This window comes from Protopterus annectens, chromosome 7.part1, assembly GCF_019279795.1.
Source record: "Protopterus annectens isolate FY-2018-M chromosome 7.part1, PAN1.0, whole genome shotgun sequence".
NCBI lineage: Eukaryota > Metazoa > Chordata > Ceratodontiformes > Protopteridae > Protopterus > Protopterus annectens.
Window position 1 is genome coordinate 343,398,599 of NC_056740.1, and position 22,097 is coordinate 343,420,695.

Consider the following 22,097-nt stretch of genomic DNA (forward strand, 5'->3'; position numbering starts at 1 on the left):
TTTCCTTTGATCCACAGATTTAATTGCTGGGAGATATTTGAGATTTTTTTGGTCAAATCTCTTTGAAAATGCATAACACGTGCCAGGTAATTTACAGCTCTCACCAAGGTGGATGAGGCAGAGACCCACTTCCCAAATATGTCCAGTGCACAAGACTCTCCATTTGGAGGAACTTTCTTCTGCCAGTTCTTTTTTGATGGCCACTACCACCACCACAGAATCTATGGCCAGGCCATTGCTCCAATGGGGACAGTCTTTTGGGGCAAATAGAAATATGTTTGTTTTTTTTGGATCAGGTTTTGCTATGTCCAGTTCCATCCAAACTCGTGTGGAGATCAAGTCAATCATTTCACCTATGGAAAGGACCACCCATGATGCAGATGGGTCAGAGCAAAAATCCTCACTGAATACTGACTCTTTTGGAGAAAGTAATTTGGGAAGACCTTCCCCCTTTCTGTTTAAGTAGTTTGAGGACCTGTCCAAATGACTCATCCTCGGGGGGGGGGGGGGGGGATCTATAGTGACAGTTTCTTAAGGAGAATCCAGGTGCTTCCTTTTAAATGTATGCTTTCCATGTACCTCCTTAGTGGATATTCTGGTAAGGACTGGAAGGTGATGTGATCTGCTTGACTGGCTCTGGTGTGAGATTCATGGGCACTGGCTGTCCCTAAATGACAAGGACATTATGGTCCATACCGTGGGAGATCCTTTGAGGAGGGTGGATCCTATCTTGAAGAAAAATATTCACTCCAGAATGGTATAGTATTTTCCTGAAAGCCTCAAACACTGAGCCAGAAACTGGCCTTGAGAGCCAAGCCATATAATGAAGCCCTGGGGGGGGGGTTGTTCAACCTGAGATAGTGCACAGCTAGGACCTAAGGCCAATACTGGAGTTGAACTATCTAGTGCCAAAGCCCTGAGAGGAAGGAATGGTTATGAGGATCTCAGATCTGAACCCATTCTCTCAGAGTTGGTGCCCACAGCTTGGCCCCAAGATTCAGACTGCTCTGAGGCAACAGCAATCCTTGTTGAAGTTATAGTTAAATTAACACTTGTGGGTTTAACAATTCAACTTGTAGTGCCCAGATCCAGTATGCAGGAGTTTTACAGAGAGCATGAGCTGCGTTATGAAGTGCACCAGAATTTTGTAGATCTGCTGGCATATTTTACTGAATTTCCATCAGCCATCAGTGAGTGCACTATAAGGCACATTTTTTTCACCAAGATAAAGTGTAGCATGTAACAACAACAGCAACACTAAAATATTCAGAAAGAGAGGCAAGTTAACTCTAAATAGACCCAGATGGTACTAGTTCTGCAAAAACAGAGGAAGCAAGTGAAACACAGGGCTATATGGCTATTCTGATTTTAAATGTGTCCACTTCCTTCACTGCATGATGCTATCAATTCAGCTAACTAACCTACTAATCGTAACTAATCTAGTAATCATGATTGTTGTTTTCACTTTAGGAAGAGACTGGCGCTATACAAAATGTTAGACAGCTACTTAGGGAACTTTAGAAGTGAAACCAGCCATCAACCAGCTCTGGAACTCAGATATCAGTTTAATGTTCAACACACCGCACTTCTAACTTATTCAGTATCATAGTTCTTTTGCCAGATTAGTTTACAACTAGTTTTTTTTTTAAAGTTTACACCTGTTCCGAATTTCCATCCTATTGCATCATTAAAATAAACCTATCTCGATAGAAAAATGTGCCAAGAAGCTGTGCTGTCATTTACCTCAAACATGACATTTTTACATGTTTACAGTGACACTTACTATAATATAACACAGTTCGTATTACTGTGCTCAAGTATTATGAGTAGTGTTACATATCGTACACTGTAAGAGGTATGGCCATGATTTTCCTGAATTTCCAAAACAATGTAAGCATAGCACTTTTAAAATATTAGAACTATTAACTCAAAACATTGACAATGTACATTTTTTTAAGTAAAAGAAGTATCTAACTCTAATTATTTTTAACGTGCGTCTGGAGCTTTTCTACCCGGGCCTCCTCTGAAAATGGTCTCTGTCCCAGTTGAACTTTCCCAGTAAACAAATGTTAAATAAATAAGTAAATAAATAATTCACCACTTTTTTTCTGAAAGGCACATGTTTTAGTAGGGATTAAGAGGGAGACAGCTAAAATTTGAATCAAAGTCAGTGCCCCCAATTATTTCTGGCAGGATTGTACACATTACAATTACATTACATTATATGCAGTATCCAGGGATTTGGAAACATGTTGGGAGTACTGCTTCTAAGTATGCCTTTCTCTAAGCATATTAAAGTAGTAGCGTAGGAGCTGTGTTATCTGATTGAAGTAATAAGGTTGCATTGACTCCACATGAATAAAGTTGAAAGGGGGAGGGATCAAAAGGCCTATGACAGACAGTAAATGTAGCAAATCAGTGTTTTCAAAGCATGCATGCCCTACTTAAAAAATAAGCCGGTGAGTTGTTGTAGTGGCCAGTCCTGTGCTTTTGACTGAATTGCAGCAGGTTTTGGTTATTGCTTTGGGTAGCTGTTATGCAGCAATAGTTAAATATATTGAATACAAACATACATCATGTTTTCAAAGGAAAGAACAGTTAATGAAGAACATTGTAAGGTGCAGGAAAAGTGGAAAATCTCATACTTTTTTGCTGAAGTGAATAGAAAACTAACTTGTTTGATTTGTAAGCAAAATATAGCTGAGGAGAAGGAATTTGCAGGCATTACATAAGTATTCATGCTTCAAAGTATGATGAATATAGTGGAAAGTTGGGGTAAAGAAAACATTAGGGAGTTAGAACAGTCACTGAAAAAGCAGCAGTTAGTGCTTGAATGTGTTCATCAAGCCAGTGATGCTATAGTTTGGGTAAGTTATAGGACTGCACAGGAAACAGCTGTGTCATGAAAGCCTTTTTTCAGAGGGGGACTTTATAAAGAAAAAAGAAGTTATGTACCTACCATAACGTTCCATGTTAGTTGTCTTCTTCTCGCCTTCTTTCTTGGTTGGGCTCGGAGCCGAGCCTCGGCTCCGACTCGGCCATCTTCAAAAGCTCGAGAGCTGCTTACTGGCTCAAGCCCCCCTATATCCCATTATGCCTGGCGCTAGCTACCCAAGATCTCATTTGGTAAGTCTAACTGCAGACATAACAATAAAGGAATCCTATCCTAGAATGCAAAAATCCTACTGGAGAGACTACCAGTCAGAAAGGAATAGCCAGAGAAGACTCAGCCAGTGAAGAATCAAGAAGAACTCTTCTCGGTCCATCCACTAGGATAGGGGGATGGAGGGTGGGAAGCAAGAAAGAAGGCGAGAAGAAGATAACTAACATGGAACGTTATGGTAGGTACATAACTTCTTTATGTTAAGTTGTCTATCTCGCCTTCATTCTTGCTGGTTGGGACAGCGTCCCTAGCACCTAAAATCCTGGGTGGCTCATCGGAAAAGACTCTTCAGAACAGTGGAACCAAAATCAGCTCTGTTCCTGGAAGCCAAATCCAAATTGTAATGTGCAATGAAAGCATGTGGGTTGGCCCATGTAGCTGCAGCACAAATAGATTCAATGGGCAACCTAGCCTGAAAGGTCACTGAAGTAGCTAAAGCTCTGGTGGAATGACCTTTCGGTTTAACTGGCAATTCTTTATTCCTCAGTTGATATATGAATGTGATGAGAGAAGTCAACCACCTGGATAAAGATACTTTGGAGACCGGAAGACCTTGTTTACCTACTGCATAAGACAGGAAACGTTGATCTGATTGATTCTATGCAAATAAAAACGTAACTGCCTGTGAACATCTAACTGATGCAACTTATATTTGGCCCTGTTGGAGTGGTTAGGGAAAAATACAGGAAGGTCTATGGACTCATTCAAGTTACTCTCTGAAGGGACCTTAGGAAGGAAGGACGGATTAGTCCTAAGAGCAACCCTGTCTTTGTGGAACACCAGGTATGGGGGACGGATGGAAAGAGCCTGTAGTTCCGAAACTCTTCTGGCTGAAGTAATAGCTACCAGAAAAAGGGTTTTCCAAGACAAAAACTTCAAGGAACAAGAAGCTACAGGTTCGAAGGGGGGCAAAATTAGAGAAGCTAAAATCAAATTTAGATCCCACGGTGGTGGAGGATCTCTCACTGGGGGCCTGAGCAGAGTGGTTCCTTTGAGAAAGGCTTTGCAGAGCTTATGAGACATGATATTGTTTTCTGAAAGGCCAATGTGAAAATTTGAAATTGCAGCTAACTGAACCCTAACTGTAGCGGAAGAGGACCCAGCATGGAAAAGTTCTGCAAGGAATTTCAAAATGTTGTGTATATGGGGCTGAAAAAGGGTCTATACTTTTAGCCTCTGCCCAGGAAGAAAAACGTTTCCACTTACTAGCATAAGTCTTTCTAGTGGTAGACTTATGCGATGATAAGATGATTTCACGCACCGAGTGGGAAATGTTCGGAAGCCTGGCTAAGGTCGGAAGTGGAGCAACCAAGCAGTGAGCTGGAGAGACTGAAGGGATTGGTGCAGCCCGCCCGACTGATGGATCAGAAGATCTGGAACTGGGTCCAGAGTCCAGGGCGGATCCAGAAGGTGATGATGCAGGAACGGAAACCAAATTTGTCGAGGCCAGTAAGGGGCAATGAGGATCATCTTGCATCCCAATGCGGTAGTTTTCTGTATTAATTTGGGAATCAAGGGAAAAGGAGGGAAGGCATAAAGAAGTCCCTGAGGCCAATCGTGAACTAGAGCATCTCTGGGGAAGTGTCCGGGAAGAGGGAGGAGAGAAAAGAAATTGTTGCACTTGCTGTTGAAGGGGGTGACAAAAAGGTCGCAGCAAGGTTGACCCCATTTGCGGAAGATTTTGTCCGCCACTGTCTGATTGAGAGACCACTCGTGAGGCATGAGAATTGCTCTGCTCAGCCTGTCCACTATAATGTTGGACTTCCCAGGGATATGTGCTGCTGTCAGAAACCGTTGGGAAGATATCGCCCACTGCCAGAGTCTGAGTACTTCTCGACATAAGGGGTAGGACCTGGTTCTGCCCTGCTTGTTGATGTACCACACTACCGACATATTGTCTGTCTGAATTGCAATGGTCCCAGTGGGAAGAGAGTTCTGAAGAGCTTGCAACGCCAAAAGCACGGCCCTCATCTCCAAGACATTGATATGCAGATGGTACTCGTGAGGCTGCCAGGTACCTTGGACTGTTCTGCCCTGAAAATGCCCCCACCCGATCAGGGAGGCATCCATGATCACCGTAGCCACTGGAGGAGAAAGAACAAATGGTCTGCCCTGGGGTACTGATGGGGAAACCATCCACCAAGCAAGTTGGTTTTTGCATGTCTGTGTGATCATTATCATGTGAGACATTGGAAGTTGCTGAAAGGACCATTGGGTGAAGAGCATCCACTGAGGAATCTTCATATGAAAGCGAGCAAGGGGGACTAGTAATGATAGCCGCTGCCATGAGACCTAAGGTTTTTAGGACGAATCTGGCCTGAATTTTTTTGCATCCTAATAAGACCTGCACATGTCGGCGAATGTCTAACACTCTGTCTAATGGAAGTATTGTTGACATGTCCTTTGTATTTAAGTTTGCGCCTATAAAAGTAATAGATTGACGAGGCAGCAATGCAGACTTTTCGAAATTTATTGTGATACCTAGTCTGGCGCAAGTTCGAATGATGTATTCTCTGGCTCGCAGCAGGTGATGCCTGGTGGTAGCAGTGAGGAGCCAGTCGTCTAGATATGGAAACACCTGGAATCCTTGCCGTCTCAGGTGAGCGGTAACTACTGCCAAACATTTGGTGAACACCCTGGCAGCTGTGGTGAGACCAAAGGGCAGAGCTCTGAACTGATAATGACTGGCTCCCAGCCGGAAGCGGAGGAATCTTCTGGAGCGCCTGTCCATCTTGATATGGTAGTACGCATCCTGAAGATCTATGGAGTACATCCAATTGTCCTGACCCAGAAAGGGTAAAATGGACTGAAGCGTGACCATCCAGAACTTCGTTCTTTGAACAGACCTGTTTAGTCTGCTGAGATCCAGAATGGGTCTCCAGTCCCCTGTCTTTTTCGGTACCAAAAAGAACCTTGAGTAAATTCCGGATCCTTGCTAGTCTGCTGGGACTGGCTGGATGGCTCTTTTTCTTAGCAGTTTTGATATTTCTTGAACTGCTTGATCCCTTAGATTGGGTGGAACATCTGGAAGGGATTTGTTTGGAATGTAGGGGGTGCAAAAGAAGGGGATTCTGTAGCTTTTGGATAGGATAGACAGTACCCATTTGTCTTTTGTTAGGCTTTGCCAGGCTTTTGGGTACAGCGATAATCTTCCCCCGACTGCCTCTGAAGGTGGACAGCCGGGCAACACCTCAGGGATGCTGGAAGGGCTTGTCAGAGAAGGATTCTCTGTTGCCCTGATTTTGTGGACCCCCTCTGCTCCGAGGGCGGTATCTATTGTTGTTCCCTCCTCTGCCCCTGGAGGGGAATTCACCACGTGTGTCAGGCATGACTCCCTGGGGTTTCAGGAACCACATCTTCCCACTCTTTTTTGACCTTTGGGATACGGTCTAGGAGTGGAAAAATGGACTCCCACAGCAGAGAGAGTCTTGCCTTCCTGCTCACACCTGGTAAGGGTATCCTTCACCTGTGGTCCAAAAAGAGCGGAACCATCAAAGGGGGTATTGGTGAAAGACACCCTGAAGGATTCCACAAAGTTACATAACCGCATCCAAGCATGCCTTCTTAAGGCCATGCCTGTGCCTGCAGCCCTACTCGCGTAATCGGCTGCATAAGAAATGAGCCGCATGGAGGAGTTTACTACCGAATTAAGAGTCGCCAGCTGGGAGGCAACCTTAGCCTGGGCCCCCGCAGCTGATGGATCTTGAAGGGTATCTCCTAGCTCTTTAATGAGATCCCCTTGAAGGCATGTAAAGTGGCACAAGTAGTTCAGCGATCTCATGGCGAAGGTCACCGAGGCAAACATCTGCTTCCCATATCTGGCCATCATCCTAGATTCCTTATTAGGGGGATGAACAGACAAAGAAGTTTCAGCCAACTCCTTTTTTGTGACCGCTGCTACCACCATGGCATCAATGGGAACACCCTTTGTCAGAAACTGCTTGTCCTGTGGCACAGTGATAAATTTCGTGGGCCTTCTGGGGATTGGTTCCACTGTGTCTGGGGCTGACCATGTCTTTCGAGCCACCACAGACATCAGTGGATCGAAAGGCGGAGACACCCAGGAGGTGGAAGGTCGGGAACCAAACGCATCCAGGTATACCGACTCATCCTCGGAAGGGTTAAGGGTAGTCCAGTCCCCCCTCTGCCTAAGCATCTCAAGGATGTCTGAGAAGGAGAGATCTTCAGAGGGGGATCTCGGGGACCCTTCCGAATCCTCTAAGTCGGTATCTGAAGTGACAGACTCAGGGGAGTCAATATGCTTCCTCTTGCATTTTCTCTTCCAAGTAGGCTCCTCTGAATGATCAGGGGAGGCCTCGGAAGAAGAGGATACACCCAATGGAGTGCCCTGGAGTGCTTGTTCTCCACGCTTGGGGTCTAAAGGAGGGGCAGAGGCAGACGCAGGCACTGTGGGGGGAGGAGCCAAAGAGGTTGATTGTGGGGCTGACTCCAAGGCCAGCACACTCCTCATGACTTCGAAGGCGCCTCTTCCCGATAGCGAAGAGGGCTCTGGCTCCGAAGAGACCGGAATCCCACCCGGCACCAAGAGAGACGGCTCCAAAGCTGATGTAGGAGCCAAACTCACCTGCGCTGAAGCTCCGAGAGGGAGAACGGGGTCGGACAAGGGTCCGATGCCACTCGCCCCCTAGGAGCCGACGAGGGAGTCCCGGTGCCCAGATCCCTCCAAGGACGGCACCATGGAAGTGATCGGAGCCGATGACGTAACCAAAAGGGTAGGTATCGGTGCCGATGGTTCCACGATCCGAACCCCAACAAGCTCCAGCTCTGAACTCAAAGGGTGAGTCAAAGGAGGAACTACTACAGAGATGGGCAGAGCCAAACCCTGATGAGGGGGGCTGGATAACATTTTAGCCAGGGCCTGCAATTTTAGAAGCCTGCTCACCACTCTCTTCACATCGTGGTCTGATAGTCTGGAAGACCGCGAAGAGTGGGATCGGTGACTTCGCTCTGACTGCAGCAAGGGAGACCCTGGAGCCGAGTGTATTGACTCTAGGGATGGAGACCTAGAGCGTTTTTGGCTCCCTGATGGTTCCGACACCAGAGTCGGAGCCGACTGGGAGACAGGGACTTTGGTTCCAGCCGCAACCGAAGTCGAAGCAGACGCCACACCTGACGACGGCTCCGAACTGGGAGCTGACGGCTTTGTTGGCTTGGAGGGTTTAACTGGCTGAGCCTTAGCCGGTGACCCTTCCAGTTTTAGCAAACCCCTGAGGATTAGCTTATTCCTACGCTCCTGCAGGACTCTTGGACTGAAGGCGTGGCACACAGAACAAGAGTCCTGCAGGTGTAGAGCGCCCAAACAATAGACACAAAAAGTGTGACCATCTGTCAGACACATCTTCTGACAGCATGAGTCACACTTCTTGAATCCAGATACTTTCGTATCTTTAGACATTCCTGTGAAAGGAAAGAGAAAAACAAGAGTAGGGTAGTAGGTAATCAAAAAACACCCACACTCTACACAACCTACCACATCCTAACAACACACACTTGCTATAGTTATATATTTAAAAGAAAATAGTAAATAAAGCTAGTATGTACAACTATTTCTAATAACACCTACACACACACTATAGCTATATATTCTACAAAACTATTATCTAAAAGTCAAATAACAAGGATTAGCTTCTAACTAAAACTGGCTACCTTGACGAAAAGGAAGGAGGGGGAGGGGGGGAAACTCTCTAATAAAAAACGAGTTTGAAAGGGATGGATGGGAGACAAAACTAGAACTAGATGACTATAACTACTATAATAACTTGAAAAACACAAACTATAATCAAAAACTTTTATAACAGCTTAACAATAAAATAGAAAAATATGACCTGAGCCAGTAAACGCAACCTCGTAGCAGAAGCGGCAAACGAGATCTGGGTATCTAGCACCAGGCATCATGGGATATAGGGGGGGGCCTCAAGCCAGTAAGCAGCTCTTGAGCTTTTGAAGATGGCCGAGTCGGAGCCGAGGATCGGCTCCGAGCCCAACCAGCAAGAATGAAGGTGAGATAGACAACTTAACATTGTATGTTGCCGGCCATGGAAGATATTTGCCCTGAAGAACATCAAGCATTTGCAAATATAAGCCTTTCAAGAAATACAGTTCCAGATAGAAGTAATGAATTATCAGAAAATCTTAACAGTCATCTCAAATAAAAAGTTGCTAAATTTGTAACATTTTCTGTAACAATTGATGAAAGTACAGATGTCGGTGACACAGCAAAACATACAGTTTATATATGTGGTGTAGGTGAAAATATGCAGGTAACTGAAGAATTTGTGGAACTGGTACCAGTGAAGGGAACAACAATGGGATATTTGTGAGTTTGGCAGGTGCACTAGATAAAATAGGTGTAGACTGGACAAAAACTGTGAGTCTTGCTATAGATGGACCATCTCAAATAGTTGCTAGAGAAGATGGCGTGGCAACAAAGAAATTAAAAACTACTAGCTATGAACTCAGACATTCAAATTCAGTGTTCATTGCATAATTCACAGAGAAGTGCTTTGTAGCAAAATGTTAAAGATGGATAATGTCATGGATGTTATTAAGACAGTGGACTTCATACGCATGCGAGGCCTGAACCACAGACAGTTCAACAGCTTTTTGGAGGAAATTCACACTCATGGTCTGATATATCACACTGATGTTCATTGGTTAAGCCGAGGAGTTGTGCAGAAGCGCTTTTATGAATTAAGAAGTGAAATACAGAGGTTTATGCATGACAAAGGAAGGGATGTGCAGGAATTGAAAGACAATGAATGAATTTGAGATCTATCTTTCATGCTAGATATGATGGGAACAGTTGCATTACCTGAATACAAGGCTGCAAGGTTGCAATAAATTGGTGATAGATATATATGACTATAATAGTGCCTTTGAGATGAAGCTTAAACTTTTTCAACACCAACTTGCAGCAAGTAATACTACACACTTTGCAACTCTGAAGACCCTGCAAGATGCACCTGAGATTCATGGTGATATCAACACCTAAAAGTACTGCAACAAGAATTACAAGTTAGTCAGCGAGTTTGGAGAAAGATTTGCAGACTTTAAACATTCGAATATGTTGTGTGTTTCGGCTTTTCCTGGTTAGGGGTTGCCACAGCGGAACTCCGGTCCACTAATGATTGGTAGTTGATTTTTACGTGCCGAGTTACCAGCTCTGACGCACAACCTTCAACGAAGGTACGCCCATTCATGCATGTCTCCACGCAGAAGACGCTCTAGCTGAGAATTCAACTGGACAGCGTCTTACTGCGAGCTGACAACGCTACCGCAGCACCACCACCGTGGATGATTTTTCTATTTACTGCAACCCTTTCTCCGATAGTGCTGATGAGGTACCAGAACAGTTTTAGTTAGAACTAACTGAGTTCCAGTGTAATTCTGTGTTGAAGGATAAGTTTTTAAGTGTTGATATTGGCACATTTTATTAGTATATTGGGCCAACATATCCCTGAATTAAATGTTTGGCCTCAAAGATTATGTCAATGTTCGGGAGTACCTATGTCTGTGAATATCTCTTTTCTGTGATGAACTGTCCTGACTCAGGTCTCAACTTAGTGATGAACATCTCAACTCAACACTGAAGGTAACCACTGCTCAATCCTTAGTGCCAAACATTGATGCACTTGTGCAGTCCAAGAGATGCCAAGTTTCTGGGAGCAGTAGCACCAGGAATTAAGGTAAATAATAGCTTGATTTTATTTGTTTGTTTGTAGATTACACAGGAACACAAGTGTAGACTAAACCCACCTTTCTTCTTCTTCTTAGTATTATTATTTTTATTCTCTCTTAATAAGTGGTCTATATCTGCTCATAATTATCTGGCCTGTGTATTGTATACTCTGATGAAATGTGGCCAGCTGGTGTAAATGACTTTGACAACCCTGGATTAGAGGAACTAAAAGCACTTTCTCCTGCAGAGAAGTCCTGTTAAAATAAGCTTGCCCTTCCTTTCTACGATGGCTCACTGGTGAAAGGCTTCACAAATGGAGCAGGCTGTGTCCGCATGTGAAGGGCCCAGACAATAAATGCATTTGTCATGGGCATCAGAATTTGATAGCTTGTGAGAACAAGCTACACACTTTTAAAACAAGAAGATTTTTCAGACATGCTATAAAGGAAAAAGTGTAGTAAGGAGTAACAAGAATTAGTAAGCAATATATGAAAAAAGTTTGTTTTTTTGGAAATACTAAATATTCAAGGTACAAGGAGCAATTTTCTCACTACTGTGGAGCAGAAGGTTAAATTTCATAAGGTGAGGTATAGTGTATAATAAGAAAAGGAGGATGTTTGCTTATCAATCTGATACTATATTGTACTTCTTTGCACTTACATGCTATAGCAGACATGATTCCAACAGAGAAAAATATGTTATTGATGATCAGCTACAGAGAGACAGATAACCCCTGACAACTTTAGACATGTGAAGGAATGAGATGGCAAACACCCTTTTATATGTAGCTGTTAATAACATAAAAATGTGGAAGCTTAACACAGGAGGTTGATCTTGTAAAAGAAAAAAGCATGTGCTAGATATTTTTTTACTTTTGCAAATGTGAAACAGCAAATGTTACAAGTCAGAATAGCAAGGGTTTAGAAAAAGGCTCAGTGGTAAGCTTTTTTTCTGGTGGCTTGTACATAAGAAGACTACTGTTAAGGGGAAGGTGACAAAACTTTATGGAAGAAAGAAAATGTTTTACAGAAGGGGTAAGGAAGAAGACATTTTAGGCTGTGTGTTTGTATAATGCCACTGAATAGTATTTTATTAATTTATTGTTTGTTGACCAGTTGAGTGGGCTGGTACAAGACCCTTTTCAAGCACTAGCAAGACGACTAGCAACAACAAAAAAGAAACAATGCATATACAGCAAATTACATTTAAAGAAGCATCAGAGATTAATGACAGTATCTGTTAAAAAATTGTTATAAATGTGCAAGAAATAGACATTAAGAAATCAATAATGTGTTTATGTGGCTATATGAAAATTTGAGAGGGAGATGAGGTGAGGTTTTATTCCACAAAATTTGTGACTGGATAAGGTAATAAAGAATATATTTAATTCCAATAATATTAAAAACAATGAAGTCAATTTAAGGGTTTAGCCTATAAAGAGTAACAAGAGGATGGAAGTTAAATCACTTTTTTCTCAGTTTGAAATGCTGACTTTTTTTTACAATTATTTTTCTTAACTTTTACAGTACAGAAAAAAATGTCATTGTTTTATTAACAATTAACTTTTTATGTGCTTTAGAGTAATATTTAAAAGGCCTTTGTTTCTAGTCCCCCCTCAGTATTAGAGTCTTTTGCTTGGTAGTCAAGTCAAGGTTAGAGGTGAGGCAACCACCCACACACATTTATGCATACATATATACAAACACATACACACACACACACACACACACACACACGCACACACATTCAGATATTCATGTACACACAAACAAACCCAGTCTCTCTCTCTCTCTCTCTCTCTCACACACACATACACATTCACATAATGTGTATATTAGCCATCCACTCTGTATTTAATAGTGCAACACATTCCAAAACAAGTGCATGAGTCTAACGAGTTTTACTTTTGAACAAGTCTTCTTGCCATTTTCATCCTGCCTTTATCATCGGGCATGATACTCATTAGGGTTGTGGAAAATAAGAATATTTTAATTTAAACAGTCTAATACTACTCTCAAAGATGACTGAGAGTCTAACTCAGTAAAGCATTATCTAGTGCTACTGATAATCCCCTTGTTCAAAACGATACAACAGACCTACCAGTCCTGTCTGATATTAAAGTGAATGATGTACATTTATGACAATAAAAAAGAAAAGAAAAAACTGTAGCATAGCAGTAACACTACCTAAAAAACAATGTGTTTACATCAACAAAAATTACCTACCTGACTCTGGTTTGCACTGGTTCGAGCTGAAAAGTTGATAAAGGAGGGAAGGTAGCATTCTTTATCCAAGTTATTCATTAGTTTGTCTTTCACGTACACAGACTTTCCAGTACCAGTTGGCCCCACAAACAGCAATGGCCTTTTTAACATTCATGAAAATTATGCAAAAAAGAAACAGAATACAATCAGCCAAGGTGACAGACAATCTCTTGTGCCTTTTCTTTCAAAAATAAGGAATACATCTGGCAGACTACATACAAGTGACAACAAAACAATGGAAGGTGTTATACTGCAGTAAGATCTCCAGCCCTCCTCAAGGAGGCACATTTACTTAAGGAAAAATTGGTTTTGACTATAAAGACCATTAATAAGTCATTTGACAAGAATGAAGAAGCACCTGCAGTGGACAAGCATTACACAGTGATTCAGTAACATCACTTTAAAAATATTCCTCTCTAGCAATAGTGAAAAACTGAAATGTATGCACTTACTCTAATTGCTGAGCTTCTAACCTATCCTCTCTATTCTTCACTGATTGAATGATGAAATCTGGATTTTGAGGGAGTTGGTCTGTAAATGGCATAGCCCTTGATAATTCATGATTGATATAATACCAGTAGGCTAAATGGCAAATGATCTGTCCCTGCATCCATCCATTTTCTAAATCACTTGTCTTGGTAAGGGTCATGGTAACAGCAAGCTGAGCAGAGTAGACCAGACTTCGTTATCCCAACAGTTCTCACCACTTCATCCTGTAGGAGAGTCAGGTATTTTTGTGCAACTTGAGAAACAGAATCCTTCATGTGTGTCCTGAGACTGCTGTAGGGTCTCATCCGAGTGGATTGTGCCTAGTACACCTTCTTTGAAAGATGCTCAGGAGACATCTTTAGTAAGTGTAAAAGCACCTTATCTGACTCCATTCAACCCATAAAAACAGTGGTTTTATTCTGAGATGTTCACAGACTGCCAAACTACTCATTCTACCACAGACAGCAAGCAGAGCTACCCTGAATAGAAATCTATATCTACAACTTCAATCTGCAATTCTGTACTTTTGTTGCTACTCAAAATTCCTGACCATAGGTAAGTATGGGAACACAGACTGATCAGTAAAGTGACAAATTCATCCTATGATTCAATTCTCACTTTACTCCAACAGCGCATTAAAATGCCTGCAAAGCTGCACCCATCCCAACCATAACTAACCTACTGTAACTGCACTTAAGCATAGACAAGCAATCTCATTATCTCCTCTGTCTTTACTTTATTTATTTGTTTAGGTTTATTAACCAGGTTAGAGCACTGATCACAAATGATCAATTTCAGGTCCCAGCCCACAAAGAAATTCACAAGTAGGACCCAACAACAGCAAGTACAATGACTTTTGAGCTGTAACCAAAAGAAGACAGTATGGAGTATACAAAACAATTATATACAAAAATGTACAATAAAGGCAAAGCAAGTCAATGTGATCACAATGGTATTCAAGGTGTAACAGGACCAAAAATGTACAGCTTATACAAAACAATATACTTAAATGAAAACAGAGACAATAACATCAGAATAAAGACAGTATCAAGTGATTTGGGTATAGTTTAGTTAAAAGTGAGTGGGAGATGAATAAGAAATTAGGTGATGAGGCTGAATAAGAAATTAGGTGATGAGGCTGAATAAGTGGCACTGGCATTTGACTAGATTTCTGGAGATGGGCCTTTAGCTGTAGCCAGAATTTTGGGTAAGATGAAGTCTTTTTTTAAATGGGGAAGGACTAGATTTCCAATGTTTGGAGCCTAGTATGAAGAAGTGGTGACCTACTTTGTGGGTGCTGAGGGGCTCTAATTTCTGAGACTGAAGAAGGAGATTGGCTTATTAGGTTAGCTGCTAAGGGAGAAGCTGTTTGGTTATTTAGCAGTTTGAGAAGCTGTGAACTCAAAAGGTCTATCCTTTGTTTTATTGGGAGCCATTTAGATAATTCTTCCTCTTGAGATAGCTGCTCTCCATCACTTGCAGAGACTAAAACACCCTTTTCCATGACAGAACCATAACCTCTCATTTGAAAATGCTGACTTTCCTCCCAAGTACTTCACACTAAGTAGGGAACCACTCCAGCACACACTGGAGACTGATCACTTGGCAAAAGATGGTAACACCATCTGCAAACAAAAAATATGCAAACTTCAGGTTCCCAAACTGAACCAGATCTTGAACACACCTTGATATACTTACCATAAAAAGCATGGACAGAAAGGACGACCAGACATTTTCTTGACGGAACCCTGCATCTACCTTCCATGCTTTCAACCTAATGTAGAGAATGAGGACACAACTTATGCTCCTCAAATACACTGACCCAAAGATATGCAGTATTAGCAGCTCCTGGATCCTGTTTCACAAGACATGCTACAATACATAATCATATGGATTTTCCAGATTCGCATAATGCAAGTACCAGCACATTTTACAATAACACCAGTATCTGTGCAAGGACAAAAAGTTGACTTAGTGTTCCATAACCAAAACAAAATCTACATTGCTCCTGCTGAATCAGATGCTTTACTATCAGATGAAGTCTCTTTTATTGGCTTTCTAAGAAAGGCTGAGCAGCATGATCCTTCTATACATGGAACATATTATCCTGTATTGCATTTCTGAAAATCAGACTGATCAGTGATGAAAAAAAAACTCTTCTAAGCCAAAGCTACTATTCTCACTTTTGTGCAGCACTGATAAAGTTGACTAAGCATGAAGCCCCACCTATATCTCATTTCTTCTCAAAGCCTTTAAAAAAAAAATAAAAGAACTGTTTAATCACTACAGTGACGTCAACTACAGAAATGGATCCAGTTCCACCAATTGTCTCTGGCACTTCTTTCTTAAATGAGGGCATGTCCACTGGATTTAGAAGTTCCTCAAAGCCATCCTTTCACTTCCTAAGCATGTCCCAAATTGTAGTCAGCACTTCTACATTCACGCAAAGCATAGTCTGTGCAATTTCTTGCCCCCCCCCCAAGACACTAGCTAGCATACAAGCATCTATTATATGAAACCAAAAGTCACTATCTATAGCTTTTCCAAACTGTTTCCACATCTAAACCTTCACTTCATTGATTGCAAGAGCTGCTGCCTTTCTAACTTGTCAATACTTATTATCTAACTTCAGATCCCCCCAATAGCATTTTTAGTTAACTTGATGGCTTTCTTCACTAACAATAGCCACTAGAGGGTTCTATAGTTACTGTAGTGGAAATGTTTTCAAATCCCATCATTACTTAAATAGTAATTTTATAATACATTCAAGTGGTCAGAGTTGCACATCCTGTGATATGTGATAAGTTGGTACAGCTAGTTTATCAAAGATTGTACTATGTGCTCATTACTGAGTTTTGTAAGTTCAGACTGAATTCTTTATAACATATTGACTGTGTGTCTTCTTCAGATAGCAGAAAGACCAGCAGGTCTTTATTTTTAACACTACAAGTTCCAAGACAAGAACTATTACATCCAGAACATCTGATGCAAAATAAATAACGTTTTTATTACTTCTTAAACAATTATGAATATCCAACTAAAATGAAGTGACATCTTTATAATAATTAAAAAATCTTGAGATTCCTAAATCCATCTTGTTACAATTGGCTATATAATGGTCAAATGTTCAGACTGCTAGCCAAGTGTTCTTTAAAACTGACAGCCTGACAGTTTTAAAATAATGTTTTCCTCTTTGCAAACAGGAAAATTAAAGTTGTTGGTCATTAGAAAACTAAAATTTCATGTACTTTTCTTATAATGTCAGCCTGTTGTATATTATCATTTCCAAACAAGACCCAGAAGACGTAGACTACAGAGACAGAGCAGGATTAGGGTTAGCATGCATTACTAATGTGGTGAAAGGGGGTCTTTCTTACACGGCTCCAGGTGCAGGGGGGATATCCAGCTCAGTTTGGGCCTTGACCATGGCTATCATTATCCAGTCCTAATCCATAAGTGCAGAAAGGCTCCTTACCAGCCTTGATGACCTCAAAAAATGTAGATGAAGAAAGTGACTCTAAGTACTTACTCCAAAAAGAAGCTGCTGTATCACCTCCTCAGAAAGGCAACAAAATTATACCTGCTTCTATCTGTGAAAATCTAGATGGAAAAGTCTGAGATGTGTGTTGGTGCCTGAACATATTTTATTGAGGAAACATCTACATAACTTGAGGGAAGGGGGCCTATTGGAGCTCCTGGCTCAAGTTTTTTCCAGCATTCTTTTTCCTCCATTCATCTCTGTCCTGCTTCTACTTGTCACAGAAGGTAGGAGACCTTCTAAAATTAACTTATATTTACATTCTTGCAGTGTTCTACTACCAAACTTTCTATAAATTTCACAGTCCTCTTTCAGAAGATCCACCCACAGGTATATGATGCTTAACCTGCGAATATCCCAAGAGGGATACTGTACTTACATATATCATACATTTAAACCCCCAAGACTCTGTCCATACCTACAAGAGACCAAAACTGAAACAGTTCAAAACAAGCACAATCTGTTTCAACAAACACTATAGTGCTAAATATCAAAAATATGCAGCCACCACAACATTGACCCAAAAAAACACTGAACATGGAATGCAAATATATAAAAAAATATAAAATAGGTTCTGTCTGATCCAATGACTTTGTCTGATTCAACTTGGATTGATACCAGATGTTTAGCACTTCTTTTCTGGGAGGAGACTGAGGAAGATTTTATGAGGTGGAAGGCTTCGACTTTGGAGACTGGGATATGGCTTCTCCAAAAGAGGAATAGAGGAGACCTTTTAATATTAACTTATTTTTACATTCTGTTGAAGCTCGCAGATTAAATATGGGACAAATGGACCAATCTTCCCTTAGGTGTAATGGACTCAAGCAGTACACACAAAGTGTGTGTGCATCTGAGAGCGGCAACATATGTTCACACCTGGAGCATTTCTTGAATCCACCAGCTTTGTCAGTACTAATGCAATATCTTAGTCAACACTAATAATGCATAAAATTTTTAAGTTAAAGACAAACTAGAAAATAACTTCTTTATTTTTTTTTTTAACTGGGTAGAAGAAGAAAAACAGAGGAATATCACCAATGGTATAAAGGACTACGACCAGGTCATAAGGAAGGGAGATACTACTCTTTAAAAACAGTTGAAGAGAAGGGAAGGCAAGGAAATAACAACAATGGTAGGTATGAAAATACGACAAACTTGTAAGGACAAGGAAGAATAAACAGCGGAGATTCTGACCACAAACTCTAAAGACTAAAAATGAAAACTGAAGAAACTGTTTAATGAAAGGAATTATGAACAAAAACTTTACTTATCTAATGCAGTTCAAGAAAAATTGGTAGGCCATATCTGATAACTAGAAGTGGCAAATGAGATCTGAGGTAATTGGGTGGGTGCATTGTGGGTAAGGAAGAAGCTCAAGAGATCTGGTGGCTACGAGCTTTAGCATTGGCCAAGTCAGATCCGACATACCTGATCTGAACCCATTCATTAAGGATAGAGTGAAGATTAACAACATCTGACTGAATACTTTATAGATACTGTTGCGAAATAAACAATCATAGCTATCTACTGGCTAATTGTAATGAAACAGTTAAGGGGGAAGCAAGTAGAGCCTAAATATGGGACAGCAGAGTAAAATAACTTGCCAATAGAGAAACGTTTCAGGAAAAAAAAAAACAACTAATAATTACCTTAATCCTAATTGTCTAAGATAAAGAAATAAGAAAAAAACATAGAATTTCTGCCAATGAAGCATTTGAGCTCTGAAATCTGCATCAGATGCAGTGAAAGCAGTCAATGAGATCTGGAGAACACAGGGAAATTAGGTGCCTTATTGGAGTTAGGGAGAAGCAATGGTGCCAAGTTTGGTGTCTCCAGTGGTCACCAACTGTTCAAGTGAATGGACTGCACTGGATCATCCAACACAGACACACACACCCATATATATATATATATATATATATATATATATATATATATATATATACACACACACACACACACACACACACACACACACACACACACACACACACACATATCTGTGTGTGTTTGCATATATTTATTTATTTACTTTATTTTACATTTGGTTACCAGGAAAGTCTGACTGGGCACGGATTCCATTTTCAGCAGAGGTCCGGGGAGAAAAGCTCCACAAAGATTAGTACAGCAAATACAGTAAATACAATACATATGTTAATAAAGTACAGTACGAAGTCAAACATTAATAAAGTACAGTTTCAAGACCAAGAATGGAGCAAAAAGTAAATACACTATAAAGAGCATAGTGTGTTACAAAAAACAATACAGTTGAAAGGACATTTTGTTCAATCATTTGGTTACATTCATCAGTGGCTATTACAGTAAACACACATTGATTGATTAAGAGTATAGAATGGAGCTGTTGCAACCTTTCATAACAGGTTAAGGTATGATATGATCTAGTTAAGTGAAGCTACCCAGGGTCAAAACAATTACATAACCAAGAACTATGCAAATGGGACTGGAGGAGTTTTTTTGAAATTATTTTTGCTTTCAGTGGCCCTAATATCTACGGGGATGCTATTCCATGCTTTTGCAACAGAAATGGAAACCAAGAAGTCCCCAGAGCTATTGCTGCTTTTGCCTATGTCAACCAGTGCTTTATTGGTGTATCTTAACAGGCATTTGTTAGAGTAGATATTGAGTAGACCCTGAAGACCAGGAACCCCATTGGGATAATATAGAATTTGGTGGGCTATTGTAAGCCAGTTATATGTGAGCAGGTTGGGTAAATCTAGCCAGGATAGTTGCTTGATTACTACACAGTGATGTGTCCTGAAGGGTGAGTCAGTAGCAAACCTAGCTATTTTATTGTAGCAGGTGTTTAGTTTGATAAAGTATGCTTTGCTTAGGTTGATGAGTATGGGGGAGGCATATAGGAGTGTGGATAGTAGGTGGGTTCTTGCAATGGTGGCTTTACTATCATTGCTGAGGTACTTTTGCATCAATATAGGGTTTTGAGTTTTTTATAGACTTTCTTATTGTCTGTGCAATGTGCGTATCAAATTTTATGTTGTGATCTTTGACAACCCTAAAAGTTTGGTGTGTTGGACAGGTGTGATAGGGGTGTTATTGACTGAGAATATTGTGAATAGTGGTATATAGGCTCTTGTAGGACAGAATATCATTAGCTGTGTTTCATTGGGGTTAAGTATTAGTTGCGAGTTGGTTAACCAGGTTTCAATAGCAGTAAATTCCTAGAGTTGAGGGAGTGATGGGGTGGAGTAGATTAGAGTGGAGTCATCGGTGTACTGGACTAGAGTAGTGTGCTGGGTAGCTTTGTGGAGTTGGTTGGTGAACATGTTGAAAAGAAGAGGTCCAAGAATGGATCCTTGGGGGACTCCTATGGTGAGAGGTAGGAGGGGAGATAAGGAGTTTTGCCATTTTAGTGCTTGTTGGTGGTTGGTATGATAGTCTTGAAACCACATTAGTCTGAAGGGGCTGAGATTAAGATAGGAGAGAGCAGAAAGGAGTTTGGGATGGGAGACAGCATTGAAGGCCTTGGAGATATCTAGGAATACAGTGTATGCTAGGTTACCATTGTTTCGATGTTGGTTTGCTGTGCTGGTAAAGCTTTGGTAGTACTGTGATTTTAGATAAGGGGATAGAATGGCAATTGGACAGTAATTAGATAGCTCCACAGAATTACCTCCTTTGTGGAGGGATATTATAGCCAAAACCGGTCTGTTCATGTTTCCTTTATTATAGTTTAAGGCTATTTAGCCACCTGTGTATAAACATTTATATGCTACAGTTTGCTGGCTCTTTGATATTTGTTACTGCAACTTGGATTTTTGGAGCCACACAAGTGCAGTACCTGCAGGGGCTGCCATTTTCTCATGAGTGGTATTACATGCAAATTTTTCCACAGAGAAGGAACCGCATTGTTCTGATAAAAAGCAGTTAATGAGTATGGAGACTGGGTAAGATATGGGTTTGGCTGCCATCTTTAGACATTTTGGAGGCAATATGTCAGTGGCCAGGGTTGTGGGTTTAAGCCTATTTAGGTATTTATATAGTGAGGTAGTTGGGACAGGCTGTAAGGAGAAGAGGTTTTTGGTCTGCTGATATGGAAGATAAGTTTGGATGTGAAGTGGGAGAACTATTATTGATGAGGGCAAGGATGGATTTGGTAAAGTGTTCATTGAATTGGGGAGGCAATATTATTCGTGGTGGTGTCAATGTTAGGGGGTGGAGTACTGATCTTTCCTGGTCATAGGATTTTATTAATGGCAGCCCAGAATTTTTGGGGTTATTTCTGTGTTTGGTTTGAATGCCTGTATAGTGGTTCCTTTTGTCTGTCCTAATTTGTTTTTTGGCTTTGTTTCTTAGTTGCTGGTATGCCTGTCTATTGGTTTGAGTTTTATTTTGACACCATGAGTGCCATGCTTTATCTCTTTGTTTTAGTAGTAGACAGGTTTCTGTGGTCAGCCAGGGGGCATAGTTGGATTTAGTTCTGACAGGGGCAAGTTGACTTAGATTGTTTAGGAAAGTGTTACTGTAGTAGTCTACAGCACTTTACATGGGGAGAGATGAGCGTGATCTCCAGTTGCATTGATTAAGTACAGATATGAAGTCATGGGTTTTGAAATTCTTTGTATACTGGATTTGTTGGAGGGTGGGGGATTTTAATGGATTCACTTGGTGTCTAATTATAAAGGTGGGAAGGTGGTTGATGAGAGTGTCTGGAAGGGAGCCTGAGATGTAGGATTGAGATGGTCTATTAGTAAGGATCCAGTCTAGGATGGACTCCTTTCTGATGTTTTATCTAACCATGTTGTGATTTTGATTAGTTGAGTGAAACCGTGTAGGTTAATGTGGATAGTGGGGTGGAGCGAGTTACAGGAGTACCAGTTGATATTAACGTTACCTAGTATGGTTGTTTCTTGGTTAAATTTTTGGGATGTCCAGTCTAGAATGGATTCTACTGTGTTAATGTTATTT

At 41.0% G+C, this 22,097-nt stretch overlaps 1 protein-coding gene across 1 annotated transcript in view; it reads right to left on the reverse strand.

Moving 5' to 3' along the window:
• DNAH12 (dynein axonemal heavy chain 12) overlaps positions 1-22,097 on the reverse strand; it is a 4,520,724-nt gene that overhangs the window by 1,802,726 nt on the left and 2,695,901 nt on the right. Inside the window, exon 35 of the mRNA XM_044078497.1 lies at positions 13,088-13,226. Coding sequence (XP_043934432.1) covers positions 13,088-13,226 — 139 coding nt within the window. The remainder of the gene's footprint in view (positions 1-13,087; positions 13,227-22,097) is intronic.